The following is a 16635-nucleotide window of genomic DNA, read 5'->3' on the forward strand; positions in this document are numbered from 1 at the left end:
TGACCACTAGATGCACATCCCACTTTCATCTGCTCTCCTCAAAAGTCAAGTGAAATAAGTATTGCTCCTGTTTACTGAACCTTTAGGGTCATTTATTAATCAACAGGAAAAATGGAAAATTATCAAGAGAAAAGAAAGTTTTGCAAAGTGACTTTGGCATGTAGCCAACACAAAAAATATTTTTCTTTCAGTCTCATTTAGCAATATGAAGCATGACACCATATTAACACGTATAATGAAGAACAGGGAAGTTGCTTCCTCAAAACATGCCTTGCTTTTTTTCTTTTTTTTTTTAAAGTTGGACCAGATATCACTGGTGAATAACCCATTGTAAGAATTAAGCTGACTAGCCCTCCAAAGCAATAAGCCAAAATAAAACAGTCTATTAGAGACACAGTGGTTTGATCACTTCTAATTCCAACAAACTACCATAAAAAGGGTGTTACAAACCACATGGTCCAGGCAACAGCTGCTTCTCAGGAGAGATGTGGGGGAAAAAAAAAAAAAAAAAAATATCAGGCAAGCTACCTTTGGCTCTGGGGCAACAACTCCTGCAGAAACCAGATATTTCTTCCATAAAACAGATTTGTTAGCCCCACACTGTTGTGAAATCCTCATATGCTTTATTTGCCCTTCCCCAACAGTCCTGTGCTTTCTTCACACAGAAGAAGAGAACAGAGACAAGTTAGTATCATTTATATGAGTATATTAGAGACTTGGGCACTGGGTTTCCAGTGTCATGCTTGTTCCTGTGGCTGCAGAAAGAAGATGATATGTCAGTACCAATACAGTCAACCTCAGTACTGTTGACAACACTGGTACTTCTAAGAAAATGCCTGCTGCCCAGAGAACGATGAAGGCTTTTAATACATTTTAGAATCATTATTGTAAGAAATAAACATATATGGAGAACGGGTGTTACTGATTTGTTAGTGACTTTGGTAGTACAGCTCCTCCTCCAAAGTGGTTTCAGCATCTCAGTGCCATGCAAGTCTCCACAGTACCTGATCTGCAGAAGACCTGATGTGCTAATTTCTAATCTTCTCCAAGTAAAACATACCAGGAAGAAACCACAGAAGAGCCTTTACATTTGAGAAAAAAAAAAACCAAAACCCAAAACCAACAAACCAAACAACAAACCTCCAAAATAAGCTGCATTAAGTGATATAAAATGTATGATCAAAAAATAACTTTTCCTGTTCAATTACTGAAAGGAACTCCTGTTATACACAGTGCGGCTGCTTGAAGGGGCTAGTTAGGGCAAACAGAACCTGGCCTATGAATGGAAGCTATTGCTCTGTGCTGCCATCCTGTTGTCCCCCCCCAAAAATGTGATGATCTAGTTGGAAGATCCATGCCTTGTCTGTTGAAACAGCCTGCAAAATCTGCCAATTCCCATAAACACAAGAGCGGGGACTGTATCTAACCACACAGTGAAGTGGAACTCCTGCTGATCCCATAAACTCCTGCATCCTGTTCTGGCTGCTCCTTGCAAACAACAGGCTTCTAGCTAAGGGGCTGTACCTTCATAAACCACAAAGAAGCCTTTGCCCAGGATGTTACTGCTGCTCCGGAACTCGATCCACAGCCTGCTGTCCGTGGAGATTACTGGTTCAGGGATCTTGTCACCACAAAATCTACCTAGAAGGCAGGAAAGAGATGATAGCACCACATAGCAGGCACCGGTGGCCCCAGGCAGCAAAGAGTCTGTGGTTAAAGGAGCTCTGGCTTGTGTAAAACACCCTTTCACTCCCACCACTTGTGCTTTTGAATGAGTTCCCCCCCTCCCCCCCAGTTCGTATTCAATTATTAAATTAATAAAAGTTTTCTTCAGCTGGGACCAGAATCCCATAGTCACAGATGCAGCCTCTATTACCCTGGTAAAATCAAAAGGGCTCTTGTTCTGATCACATAACTGGGCAAATAAGCTGCAAGGGTGGGGAACCATGCCCTGTTCTTCTAAAGATGTGACATTAGGGAACATCCTTTCCACCTGCTAGGCCTTGGAAACTCCATCAGCATTTTTGCATCCAAAAGCAAACTGTCTAAGTCAAACTGAGGGTGAGATGTGGCCATGCTGATAAGAAAACACCCCTTATCTCATCCTCTGCTCTCACCTCTTCCCAGTGAAGCCTCTGCAGTCATTCAATCTCTTTCAAGAGAAAGAGACCAAGAGCCTTTTTGATCCATGGTTCACCCAGCTCTGAGCTCTCTGGCATGCACCAGCACTGGTAAACACACAAATCCTGCCAGCAAGGATGAATCCTGAAACAGAACAGCTGCAGATGGCATCTGCAGCCCAAACAACCTCAACAACCCTATTTTGGTGCTCCTCTACCTGTTCCAACAAGAATCTCCTCTCAGAAACAGAGCAAACATCAAGTATGCATGAGAGCACTTCATGCAAGCATGGTTTTTCACGTCGACTGACACCAGGAGGGATATATACTGACTTCAACATGGCCTTGGCACCCTGTCCAACTGAATCCCCAGTAGGAATTTGACAGAGGGCAGTTCCTCAGGTTGAATTCAGTCAGGGCAGCAGTGATAGGGATCCTGGCCTTGCAACACCAGGCAAAGGTTTCTTTGAACAACCTCCACTGGGTAAAAACCTGATTAATGCCTTACCTGCAAGAGAACACCTTAGTTCCCATCAGCACACTGCACTGGTAGTTCCTTACACTGAATGAGGAGACAGACAGTTCAAGTCTTACTGGCTGGCAGGCAGCGAAGGCTGTTGCTTTTCCTATGTATGGAGGGCAGAGTAGTTGGCATGAATCCTGTGTATTGAAAGCCTAGGGGCCTCCTGCTTAGTCAAGCTGCCCAGTCATCTACTGCCACTTCTGGCTCTGCCTGCCCCATCTTCACCACTTGGCAGCTTCAGGAAGGCTATGACCTTCAAGGATGCAAGAGCTATGCCTCTGTGTCAGGTAATTCAGAAGGTGTGTTGGAAACTTTGTTTCTCTGCAACTGCAGTTTCATCACCACTTTTTTCTCTTGTGAAGCCACTCATCCAAACATTATCTCAGACCCTAGCTTTACTCAACTGCTCAGTTCTGAGCCCTTGTGCCCCCAGACTGCCCAGCGCTGTTGGGGCAGCATGACAGCCTGAAGCCTACCAATGGCATCTCCCATGTCCACTCCCAGAGGGGATGCTAACAAACAGCATCAGAGTTGCAAAGCTCCTTTCTCGAGGGTCACTGAGCAACTGCCTCCTGGATTTAGACTTGGAGTTTAACAAGGGTGTCAAGGAGAGGAAACGCAGATGAGGAACGAGAATGAACAAACTCCTCAGAGTGTGATAAAGGACCCATTCATAAAAAGTTATACACCATTTAAAGGCTGGGTTTTCACACACTTCCCTGGGAAAATATGCAGCGCACATGTATTTTTTTCTCTCCGCAAGAAGCCATGCTTTCACAATTCACACTAATCCCCCTCCCCGCCCCCTGCTGAATTGCCGTCTGTCTGCCTCTTCCGAGCTAATTTCATGGGCTCAACCCCTTGCGGGAGCTGTGGCCACTCATGCAGCGTCTCCTTCCAGATGGAAACACTCATGAGTCCACCTGCACTAGGGGGACGGGGATGTGCTTGTCTTCTGAAATACCTTTAAATTACTGGGCAGAAAAACTAAAATAACAAAGATTTAAGTTGCAGCTGCTGGAGCAATGTTACCTGATGCATGTGCAGCAGAAAACAGCAATAAATGCTGCCAACCCCAAAACAGGCAGAAAGAAGTAAAACCAGCTACAGCTACCAACTATGTGCTGAAAGATAAGCCCACAGAAACTTCTGGAGAGCAGCATGGCTTCAGCCTCAGCACTTCGCCTGGTACCAGTGCTGTGATGTCCAGTTGGCCAAAGAGGCCAACTCAGGCCTCCCCAAGCCCACTGACTCCATACTAACTAGCCCACTCCTATGCTGCAGCATGGGGCACAGCAACTCTAACATAGCTGGAGATGCTATACAACCTGATTGCTTCTTTCCTTTCAGGCACAAGGGGCTGTCTGCAGTGCAGATTTTACAAGCTGGGACATCAAGGTCAGGGTATGGAGTCAGGATCAGAGCCAGTGGCAAAGCAGGTGGAGCTTCTGACTGCCCACTCAGGGTAACAGAAGACTTGCAGTTATGATAGCAGGAGGCAGAGGAATAGGGAAGACACAAAGGAGCTGCATTGTCTTGAGATCTTTGGGAACAGGAGCAGAGTAGATAACTTGCACAGTTTGACATCCTAGGCATGGTCTAGCGAGTTCCCTGCCAGCAGTACAGAGGCTCAAAATACAGACTACTATGTATTTGTGAACATAAACTCTTGAGAAATAATGGCAGTAGCTTGGGCCAGGAGCTGTATGGCTGCTTCATTCTGACTGACAATTCCACCCCAGTCTTAGGAAAAAGCAATAATAAAACTCCAAAGACCACATTTTTAGTCCTAGCCATGCCCCTGGCTCACTTACCTCTCTGCCTTGCTTCTCAAGCTGTAAAAGGAAGGAATGAAGTCTTTGCTACCAAAGGGCTTGGAGCACGGATCATTTGGTGTGAATACAGCGCACCAACATCTCTGGATGGAGACATTAATGGATGGCCAGTGTACTGGTTGGATGTAGGCTCCTTCCAGGTAAAGGAAGGTTTGTTTCTGGGTTTTTCCCCCACCCACCCCCCTAAACATCAAGAACACCACATAAAATGCAATTAATGAAATAGCTACTCACCCAGTAATGGAGCCTTCCTCCAGTAGCCGTCACGCACCTCCACGTAATCATACCAGCAAAGGCGACTTTTAAATAGGTCCATTGATGTGAAGTTTAACATAATCTGAAAGGAGAGAATACACACTTCTCTTTAGGAAGGGAGCTACTTTAAAGGAAGGGAGAGAATACACACTTCTCTTTAGGAAGGGAGCTACTTTAAAGGAAGGGAGAGAATACACACTTCTCTTTAGGAAGGGAGCTACTTTAAAGGAAGACCCAACAGATTACGTGCTTCACCTCTGCTACAGTGCTACCTAAATGAGTATGCAGGTATGCAGGAAAAGACAGTTGGATTTTTTAATCAGCTTTCCTCAAAAAACAAACCCTGCTTTTTATTTTAATGAAACCATGAAAGTACATGACAGCAAATAGCATTTTGCTACCCATTCTCTAATTCACGGTCACTGTTCCTCAGTTACTAAAATGCTACTTAGAAAAAGCCCAATTTCTGTTTTTTAAAATTAAAAACTACATCTTTGGTTTTGATTAATGTGAACATCATAGAGAAACACATTGCCCCAAAACACAGATGTTTGGGGTCTATACCCTTATATAAACAACGCTTATAAGCAATAGCTAATTTTGCTGACAAGTTTCCACATCCTGACAATTACACACAGCATCACTGTGACGCAATTGTGTTCAGTGGCTTCACCAAGCAGAGTTTAGCATTAAAATTTTATCCCTTTGGTCTCCTTCCTCTTTAACATGGATTAGAAGTCACCAACAGGGTGTACTTGTGGCATTTTTGTCCTCACAAGATTTGATCCATGTATTAATTTACATCTATATAGTCTGTCACAGAAACATCATTAGTTTAAAACAGATATTCTACCCCAAAGCTCTGGCTGGATGTGCAGAGTGCAGTCTGTAACAATGTCACTTACACTTTTGCAGTTTTCTGACTTTGGGCAGCAAAGGAAGGTTCATCCGTTTCTATGCAGATGAGTACTACAAGCCCAATATCTGTTCTAAGCTAATGCCTTGGTGCTATGATGTTATCTTGTACCAGTTGCTGCATTTGATTAAACAGGTAAGTTGAAGCATTTAATTTAAACTTGTTTTTTTTTAACATCAGTCATTCAGCATTTAGACGCTGGCTCCCGACTGACACAGCTCTTCTGAAGAGGCTGAGAGACAAAGGGAGAATTTACAGCAAGATTTACACCGCACAACTCCCAGTGCCATAGTTTCAAAACCTGGATGGTTCTTGGCACCTCTGCCCCTGGCGAAGCTCTCCCTGAAGCTAATGGTGGGAACTTAGCACTGCATGGGACTGGGCTTGCAGGTGACAGAACTGGGTCACAGAGAAAGGCAGCTGCTGCAAAATGAGTGAGCTCTGCTCTTCTTTGTTCAAGTCTGAGTCTTAAGTATATCCTGAGGGTGGTCTTCAGCAAAGCCACTCTGCTGAGGAGCTCCCAAGCCAGGCTGTGTATTCTTGCAGCTTGGTATGGCATGAAAGGGCTGAAGGGCTGGTGTTAGTGGATTAAGGAAAGATTTCATTTCCACAGGAAGATCAATAAAACAAAATGATCTGGGAAGAAAGAGATGCTCAGTGGGGCTTGGCAGTTCAAGGCAGGGAGTGGGAGTCCTCTGACAGGGCCATTATGCCTGTGTGACAGGGCCAGGGCGCTGATGTCACTCACAGCTCCTCAGCTCCCTGTAGGACCCCAGCTTGCTGGCACACTTCATCTAACTCTTCTGACTGGCACCTGGCTTTGAAAGGTGAGTCCAGCCAGAGCTAGTGGGTGGCAGGAAAAGGCTATGCAGGATTCAGTCTTGAATTGAAAGGAAGTGTCAGAGATCAACACGCAGCCCAGACCTGCGAGAGGGCTCTGCTCCAGCATTACCTCTTCTCACCTCGGGACCATGTATTCATGACCCCATCTCTGGAAGGACAGCAGTGGTGCTCAGGAGTTTTTCCAGGATCCATCCCTGCACTCTAGGCATGCAGAGATCTTCTGGCAGCTGCTAACAATGTCATCACAAGCAAAACCACATGCAAGGGAAGTGCAGAGTACACCTTATGCTGGTGTGGCACCTACCTTTTCCCCTGGGGTCACTGAGATCCTCCAGACACAGTGAGAATAGGAGGGGTAGCCATTTGGAAAACCAGGGGCTGAGAAATTTCCTGTTGAGTCCTGCAAGGTCTCTCCACAAGCTACAGGGGAGGGGGGAAAAAATACAGCAACAATGAGTGACTCTCTGAAAGACATCAGGGTCTACCAGAATGTTTGCACATGGCTGCTGTGTGCAGGTTGGTGGCTGGTACTCTAAGGATGTTCATTCATGGTACTGGCCAAAGGATATTGACCACCTGAGACCTTGCCAAAAAGGTGATGTGAAATTTGTCAGAATTCCCAGGATAGAAGATGATCAGTGCAAGGACACAGGAGAAACAGCTTTAAAAAGGCACCCTTCTTCCTTCATCTTCCTTCCACACACCAGCATTTTCAGGTTTCAACCCTACAGATGAATATCTCATCCACTAATCAAATGCAAAATATTAACCCCACTCCACCTCACAACCCCAAGACTGCTGCTGACAAGTCTGTTTTCCCTTCATTACAAGCTGCTCAATTAAGTTCTCCTTAGTTACCATTGTTAAGTATATTTTTTGGGGGGTTAAAACATCCTAACAAAAGCAGGGCAAGGCCCACTGACGTCATGCTTTGGCTGTCTAGCACCTACCCTGCTGTCACACTGTGCAGGATAAAATGTGAGCACTGCAGGTCACTCTGCTCTCCACCCTCCCATTTTTGTGGCCTGCTGCAGTTGACGAAATGTAGATTCCAGAGCAACTTTTGAGAAGTAATATGAAGACATATGTTCCTTCACAGAACTGCAGCTTCCAACATCTGGGAAAGGTATGGCTGCTGCTCTCTGAGCCAGGAGGACCAAGCTGGAACAAGGAGTGATCATCTACACCTGCAGAGCAGCTGACTGGCTAGATGGGAGGATCACAAATATCAAAGCTCCCATATCCTTCAGAGTGTTCACTAGACACATGCAAACACTTATCGCAAGGAACAGGGACCTTGGCTTGCCCGTTTTCCAATTGTTTTTCCAATTTCCTAACCCACTGATGTTATAAAACTGCTCTTGACCTGCAGCTTGGTTTCCTCAGTGACAGTAAGACAGCTCCCAAAAATCCCTCGTTAAGCAGCAGTGCTTTGAAAGATCTGACAAGCCCGAACATCTGGCTCCCTTTCTCATGGAAATGCCAGGGGATGTTCCTCTGTCTGATGCTATCACACACTCACTAAGTTTTCAGCCATGATTACATTTAGATGGGAGAGTTGGAAGTTGGAGGTGAAGAGACTGGTCCCATTCAAAAAGTTTAATATCTTCAAAAAGGGGAGAGGGAGTCACCTAGACCAGAATTTCTTAATTTCTCTGAAGTAGTTTGATCCACAGCTTGACAGATCAGACTAAATGAACAATAGGCAGGGGCACAAAAAGGGTTTTTTGCCCAACTAAACAGCTCAATGGGATGCTCTGGAAGGTGGAGTCACTCCTAGGAACAAGTAGCACATATTTCAAGACACAGGTCAGCATGGGATCTGGCAAACTGATTCTGGTCAGAAAAGCCAAAGGTATATTAAACTACTAGAAAAAAGCACCACTGAGCAAAACAGGCAGGTAAATGCACACATCTGCCCCAGAGGAATGAAGAAAATAAATGAAAGGTCCAAACCTCTACACTGCTCCTTCCTTCTCAAGCAGCTTTGAGCCCTGACAACTTCCCCTACCATTATGCAACTACAAAGGAGCATTGCACAGCAAGTTTTATATCCCGTTCTAGCAGAAATAGCTAATATCCTCTCACCTCTCCCAAAATGTTTGGTAGGTGATGCTGTCTGTATTCTTTGGGTGGATGGAGATGCTTGTAAAAGGTGATAACCCACATGAACTGGAGAAGAAATCTGGACTTCTATTTGCAGAATAAATACACTTTCTTCCTTTCTACCTCTTGCAAAGATGCCTTGCCTTGCTACCTGCGTCAGAATCTGTTAGGATAATTCCAGCTCCCAGTATGCTCCTCAATCAGGAAATGCATGCTGCCCCAGCAGACAAACATCTCAAAGAAGCTGGGTCCCAGCCATACTTATTCTGAGGACAGCAAGACATTCTTCAGCTGATCCTCTGGCATCACCACTGGTCAATGCATGGTCTGGAGTGACCACCACCTTAGGATGGCTCTAGGAATGCCAACATCTGACAAGGTGTCCCTATAAAGAGGGGATTCAAATCCATAACCCACCAAGATAAATAAATGTTTTTTTTTCTCTGCTCAAAAATCTATTTAAACAAATATGAAATTATAAAGAGAGCTCTTAATCAGTGAGAACACATACTACATGACCATAACAACACAAAACAAAGAGGATTACTGCCCTCAGCTGTACCACAGTGAAGGTTTCTGACAGCCCAGACTTAATTCTCCTAAGTGTAATTACACAGCTCCTGGCAAGATTGTAATTATGGAACAGGTACTAATGTATCTACTATGAAACATTACTCTGCTGAAAGATCAAGAAAGGAGACCCAGCTAGCTATCTACCTTGGAGAGGAAACTCTCCAAACACGCTGGGAGAGGCTGGCCTTTCAGTGCAGAGGAGAGCGACTGCTTGCACATGCATGAGTAATGCATATTTGTGTGTAGGGCACAATCTCTTGCAGAGCACACCAAAAAGCAATACAACTGTACTCCACTTGGTAGCAAAGAAGTCAGGTCCAATAAGACTAGTGTTTGGAAACTGAGCTGAGATGGTTTTCGCCCATGGTGAAGAGCCTGTTTTACACATAAGCAGCTAGAAAGGAACAGAGGTGAAAAGCAAAGTAGAAAAAGCGAATGTTTCATAGGTCATTTGTAAATGAAATAGTTGAGTGACCGGCACTTACTGCTCATCAGATGGTTACTGGTACATTACATCTGTTTTTAAATGCAGAGAGAACTGGAAGGGATGATATAATGCAGGACAATTCTCAATTTATGGTTTAACCATTCCTACACAGCACTGCCACACAGGTCTGTCTCCTTTAGCACCACACAAGGCAGCAGGACATGCTGTTTGAAAGTATTTTGTAGTGACTATACTCATCAAATCCTCAATCATGCAGCCATATCAAATCTAACATTTATTACTACTTAGCAGAATGCAACTTGTCTTCCAGAAATTCCTTCAGCAAACTTCATTTGGTTTCACCTGGCTTAGCACTAACTTTAACCCAGCAGGTACAAGCTTTGGGGAATTAAGAGCAATTTAGAACAGCACGGTTTTAGAATGGAAAAGCTAAGCCAGCCCTAACTGTAGCAGTTACAAGAGCTCCAGTCTAATGAGTTGGGAGAGCCCTGTTTCTTACAATAGACAGGAGTTTTTCTGACTCGTACCAGTACATGCTTGCAACTCATCCTCGACCATGCTAGCTCTTTTTTTGGGAGGATTTTCTCATGCATTCTCAGATGAAGACTCTCTTTCTAAAAGGGAAATCATCTGCCACTCAATTTCTGATTATGTTGTTGCATTTTACCTAAAAATCCTCAGCTTGACTACTGAATAAAGTTGTCCTCAGCCTAAATTCAGACCCTGCTTGAACATACAACTGAAGTCCTTTGGTTTTGAACTCCTGTGGTTTGCATTTTGCAGAGGAAGAGAACTTTTCAAGGTGCAGATTCAAATGACAATTGAAGATGTTAATGTCATTAAATATACTGCATCCCTTCTCTTCAAATGCAACCTGTGTATAAATTCTTATGCAAAGAAAAAAAGAAAACCAAACCAAAACAGATGTTTCAAGAAAATTTGTTTAGTAGGCGTAAAGCTCTTTTCATTCTGCTGCAAAGTAAGTTCTGAACTGCAACAAACTCTGCTACAGCTTTGTGGAAAAAAACCTAAAAGGCAGAAAAGTTCTACTTTGCAAGTGGAAAACTTGAGACTCAGAAGGGTTCTAATTTTAAATAGTTGTTTTGCAGCTTTTAGTTCGAGTTTAACCTCAGGTCAAAGTGGCTTTTCAGCTTGCCTTAAGAAATCTGAATCTATAGTAGATACTTCCAGCTATGGGAATGAAAAGCCTGTTGGTTTAAGTCTGACTCAATAAAAAAAACATGGTGCAAGACATCCCTAAATATTTTTTTTGAGTATTCAAATGAACCAATCCCTAAACAAATCTGTGAGATAATTTTCCAAGAATTACCTCTCGTTCAACCAAAAGTGAGAGAAAATTATGAGTGGTAAAAAGAAAAAGTTAATTAGAACTAGCACACCTAAGAAAGTGATACTACTCAGTGGTAAGTGATCCCCAAACATCCCAGACCCTGAAGTCCCCAGAATTCGTTCTAGACCCTTATGAACTCTCTGACCTGTAGGTGGATACAGAGAAGCAGCAGATTTGCACACTAGCTATCAACCATTTTCCATGGCCTCATGAATGATTCACAGAGCAGTGGTAGCCAGCCACTCACTTAAGATGCAACTCTGTACACTGGTAGAACTTACTCCTCCTCCTCACCTTCTCCCCTTTTTCTGTGATATACTTATTTGAAGAGGATTAATCATTTATGATCATATTAGGTTTATGATCAGTCAAAGCCACTCTCAACTGGGCCAATATGCTGGCCAGACCAATCCATTTAGATAAACTCTTGGGCCATGCTTGCAAAAGTACTTTTTTGTGTCCCTGCATTATTACAAATGTTACAGAGTCATTCTGTAAAATCAGAGCAACTCTCTCATCTCTCATTCTCCACTATCTTCTCATGGATGCTTCATTACCTGCAGAAATTCAACAAAGCCTGTTAAATTTTCTAACTCTAAGCTTCACATCTCCCATGCTGTCTCCCTTCTCAGTTGCTGCAGTCAGCAGATGCACCAGACTGGGTGCATCTTGGCTTGAAGCCTCTCTTTACATACTGTCCTTAAGTCTGGCAGATTGCTTTTCTGAAATCTGGTTTTCTCTGTTAACTTATTCAGCTGAAACTGTTGCATAAACTTTCACTGTCTAACACCTCCAGTTTAAAAGGATCCTTTTGTTCTGATGGGTAAATTTAGTCTCCCAGTCGTATCTGTGATCCCAATGATGTTTTTGCCAACCTTTTCAGACCCCACATAAAGCAGAACCCAAACTATTGGTCTTTAGTATGTCACACATACATAGATGGGTTCTCTACCAAAACTGTTCCTAGTCTATCAACCCTTCGGCAGCAGAAAGAAGCCCTCTCCTGAACAGCCCAAAGCACCAGCTTCCAGCACCTGCTTGTTTCACAAATCAGCATATTTGAGCTTTCTTCCATGTTATCTCCCAAGCCTCAGTGCAACACAACATAATCACAGAGATACACTTACAGTTTCCTTAAGGCTCGTCTCTGGGACAAGAAGTATAGAAATAATTCAACAGAAGTTTGATGGTTGGTGTGTAGAGATCCCAGTTTACCAGATATCCCTCTGCCACTTTGCTAATTCCTAGTCCCTGCTCTGTCCATGGTCTTGTACATCAATTTCATTTTCTATGAACAGAGACTCTACTGGACTAACCTGAAGCCCTAAACCAAATTGGAATACTCGCAAAGTACTAATAGGAGACACATATTAGGCAAGTTCAATCCTCACACAGGTCCAGCCTGAAGAATTTGATGGTCTAACACTTCCTGAGTCTCTTTCATCGAAGGGATTGTTAAGGTGCTCTTGAACTCCAAGGCCTTACAGATAAACCACGTGTCTACAATAAAGCTGGAGCCATCTCCACAAGCCATATTTACCTGGGCATTTGTACAACTTCCTCGCCTGAGCGATGTCTCCCTGACTCAGGCGAATTCGCTGACCAATAGTTGGCCGGACCCCATTATCATCACGACGGGGAAGGATGGTGTCGAGGAAAACCCCTCTAAAGGGAAGAACAGAGAGACACAGCGCAGTGAAGTAGAGAAAGTGACATGATGCACAGAAAGTCATCCTGGCAGGCCTCCCACACCATCCCCTTGGCCATATATCTCATGCTAACAAGCAAGAGTAATGCAGATTGTGATAACTGCATATCTTGAGGGGGCCTTCTTGCTATAGCAGATAACTTCCAAATGTACACACAAGTCTGCCAAGCCAGTAAATTCCTGATATATTGAAATATATCAAGATTGCTGCTGCCTCTGAGTACAGACACATTCCTTGCCATAAATCAGAAAAGGCAATGAAATGTTCTTGCAGAGGTTCATGGTACATCTGCCTCAGCAGGAGCACAGATTGGACATTTAAGCCAAAGGAGCAGAGGGAAGGGGAGTTTGTTCAGTAGCTGTCAGTGACTGTGGTTGCCACAGACAAGAGAAAAAAACCAAGTGCTCTAGCTTTGTTCTGCATGAGTTTCCAAGCTAGTAACTCCACTTGTCTCTGACTCTTTTTCCTCACAACTATTTCTTCCATGTGGTACTTCATACTTAGGAGCTCTTTACTGCACTCCTGATCTCAGTCCAGTAAAGGATTTAAGACCAGGCCTCGCCTCCATGAAAATGCAAAGTCCATGCATCCAAGCAAAAGCTTGTAAGCAAGAGAGACCCCAAGGCAACACTAGGACTGCAGGGCTAAAGTGGGAGGGAGGAATCAGAAACCTGAACTCCAGGCTGATGAAGGCCAAGCTTTTGTGGCCAGACTGTCCAAGTCCATAGGAACTATTTCACTGCACCCCTGAATGCCTGACAGGCTTGGAGGTGCCCAGGCTAACAGTTGAAATTTCAGCATCAGTTCAGTGAGGAAGACTTCTCTTTCTGAAGGACAGGATACAACTATCTGTAGAGTTTGATGGGAAATCAGGGCAGAAGCAGTAATTTCAGCACTGCCTAGTCCTGATACAAGAGTCTTCAGGTATCGGTTAAGCTCTGAGTACACAAATAATTCTGTTCATTGGGCTGTTCAGCTGTGTAAGAGCCTTGGGAGTCTGAGAGGTTTTTTTGCATTGGTTTGATTTTAAATAAATCCTGCAGGCAGAGTACTTGGATCACAGCTGTCCAGAGCTGCAGTCAGTATTCTTGAATAGAAATTATCATTCTATTAAACACATTTTGTGGGGGGGAAATATTTTGTAAATATTCAAACTGAAGTAAGAAATAGAGAGGAAAGAATTTAATCTATTTTAAAAACTAGAATCAACTCTTGCATGGGGGATGTTTTTCTTTCAGTGGTAGGAAAAGTCCCTGATCAGCACCAAAATGAGTGCTTACAAGCTGAGGTGAGCCCATCTAATTTTGATTGACGAATTCCAGCTGGCATTCTACACTGCTTGCCTCAGGCTGAATTTATTTAAGTTTATGTATCAAAAATAAATTCTCCAATTCCAGAAACACCATGAACAGAGAAGCAGGTTGGTTTGCTTGCAGTAAGTTTTCAACTCTCCTCAGAAGTTCAGAGAAGAACTTGGCATTTAGCAGAGATGTACTTCTGTGGCCAGTGAAATGCTTTCTGCAGATCTCCAGGCTCAACCAGGGAAGAATGACAATAGAGAAACCACCACTTGTACATATAAACTTTTGATTCTTTCTCCCATTCTAGCCCTCACAACTACGTACTCACAGCCTCTGGCCTTCTGCAAATAGCATACACCTAGGATATTGCTCACACAATGCAAACAACCCACAGCTTCAAATTACCCTTATTACCTGCCAAACACATTTTTTTCCAGAAGGCTCTACCCTAGGTTGGGACAGTAAGATTTATGGGTTTGCCTTTTCCACCAACTGAGTTTTGTACTCTCTACACATGCATTGCTGAACGTGACTCCAAATTACATGGTGGTAAGTATAGTTCCTCTTGTTTTACTATCAAAGGAACTGAGAACAGAGGAGAGTCTTCCTGGCCTAAACCACACAAGTCCCAGCAGTCCCATGCTGTCCACCCAAACCCCATCTGCTTAACAACACTTATGATGTTAAACTGCATGTTTGGTGTGTGTCTTTAATAGCACTGATACTTTGGCTCACAAATTAAAAAACACCAAGCAGACACCATTAAACAGAGCAGCTCAGGAACTTTAACACCAGAACCATTCCTGAATAAGATACCTAACCTCTCCTCCCAGAGGCAGAAAAAGAACCCAGAAATCTTGGGATGCCCCATTCTCCTGCTGTCCAGGCATGGGCAGAACATGCAATAGCTGCCCAACACAGTGGTAAGCCAAGCACAACAACCCACCATTGCAACTAGCTAAGAACAACAGAGAGAAGAGATACTCTCAAGAGTCATTAGCATCCACACAGTACCCTGAATGTGTAAAGATTTATGCAAACATCATGAAATTATCAACTAATCTTGGGAAATGCTGACCATTCACTGTGTCATCTGAGGGCAACTGATACAGGTGCTTAAACACCACTGAAAGAAGCAGCTGTTCAAGGCAGGTTAAGCACTCAGCTGCAGCTATATTTTGTCCCAACTCTACATTTATATCCCCATGTGCAGAAGAGAGACAATATTACTTCACGCAGTAAAACCTGTGGAGGATGCATAGACATCATGCACAGAATTAAGATGGTGTGTTACAATTATATCAAGAAGATGCCTGTTGAAAAGCAGGTAGTGCTACCTGCATCCTAATTTGAACACGAGCTTTGCAGAGGTCATGTTTTATAACTCTGGGCTGTGCTGCCATGTCTACTAGCAAGAGACTTAGTGAATTAAGGAATTAAGGTGACCACTATTTGCTTAGAGCTCTGTGGAGGTTTAAACTTTCTTATTGCTAAGCTGCCATTTATGGGTCTTGACAGCTGTATAAGAAATTGTTTAATGAGCCAGCAATATTAAATTTAATTTGCTGCCACATCCGCAATGAAAGCACCAGGAAATAAAAACCTGCAGCTACACTCTGCAAAACAGGCAACTTTGTGATATAGGCAAGAACAGAAATTCCCACGGTAAAAACTTGTTACTGCTGTCATTACAGTCTCTTGTGCCATCCTCCCATTCCCATTAGCCACAGACACAAATGAGAAGTAAGTTTTGCTGTGAACTGAAAATGAGGAGTGACTCCTACAGCAAATTTCAAAAGCACCACTGGAAACAATTTCCATTGGTAGGACTCACTGTGTCTCAGAAAAGCTGTCACTTTCTGTCCTAGGTACAAAGTTTAGAATAAAAAAGACCCAGGATTTGCAGCAGCACTTGACCATTGCAAACACCATATGATTTGCCACCATCAATACTCACAGGAGTTGTAAACAATAAGGTTGAGCTAAGTGCCACATAAGAGTTGCTTCAAGACACTAAGTCACAGACATGTCTTTGTGTCCTTCACCTCCTCCTCACTCACACACCCCATCTCCGCTGGTGGGGTGTTCACACCATCTTTTTCCTATGTAGACTTTCTGGTGTCTGCTAATGTATTAAAACACCCATTATAGCCCTTCTCTTGCAGGGTCACACAGGGCTCTCTCCCATTCCTAGCCACTGATCTTAATGAAACTTGCTGGAACTTACTATCTTCATGGGGTCTATGGGTTGCAATTGGCCAGCACTCACAAAACTCAGTAAAGTGGGAAGGAGACATGCATACACTCACAAATCTCTACTGATTGGTCAAAATAAGCATCATTCCCTCAGGGAAGCAGATGTCAAGACAGGTCTTGGTAAAGTAAAAGCCTGTTCCCAGCACTGCTTATTTACGGTGAGAGCACAATCAGCCCACAGAGGCACTTAGTGCTCAGTTCAATTACTGCACAAAGACTGCTACTGGGGTGAGGGTGGGTCACAGAGACAAAGGGCTTAAAGAAAACAGACTTAAAAATCCTATTAAGCACCAATTTAAATTTAGAAGGACTCTTGCCATTTTTATCCCTTTTTGGCCTAGCAGTGTTCTGAAGGACCCTGGTTTTCAAGAGACAGAGACTCAAAGGCATCTACAATAT

The 16635-nt window shown here is 43.6% G+C and overlaps 1 protein-coding gene across 2 annotated transcripts in view; it reads right to left on the minus strand.

The window, feature by feature from the left end:
• The window catches only part of TLL2 (tolloid like 2), a 98966-nt gene that overhangs the window by 18467 nt on the left and 63864 nt on the right, over positions 1–16635 (minus strand). For both annotated transcript variants that reach the window (XM_074908324.1, XM_074908325.1), the window contains 4 exons: positions 12511–12635; positions 6797–6912; positions 4713–4815; positions 1525–1641 (listed from right to left, as the gene is read on the minus strand). In XM_074908324.1, coding sequence (XP_074764425.1) covers positions 1525–1641; positions 4713–4815; positions 6797–6912; positions 12511–12635 — 461 coding nt within the window. The remainder of the gene's footprint in view (positions 1–1524; positions 1642–4712; positions 4816–6796; positions 6913–12510; positions 12636–16635) is intronic.

This window comes from Athene noctua, chromosome 5 (genome assembly GCF_965140245.1).
Source record: "Athene noctua chromosome 5, bAthNoc1.hap1.1, whole genome shotgun sequence".
In the NCBI taxonomy this organism is placed as follows: Eukaryota; Metazoa; Chordata; class Aves; order Strigiformes; family Strigidae; genus Athene; species Athene noctua.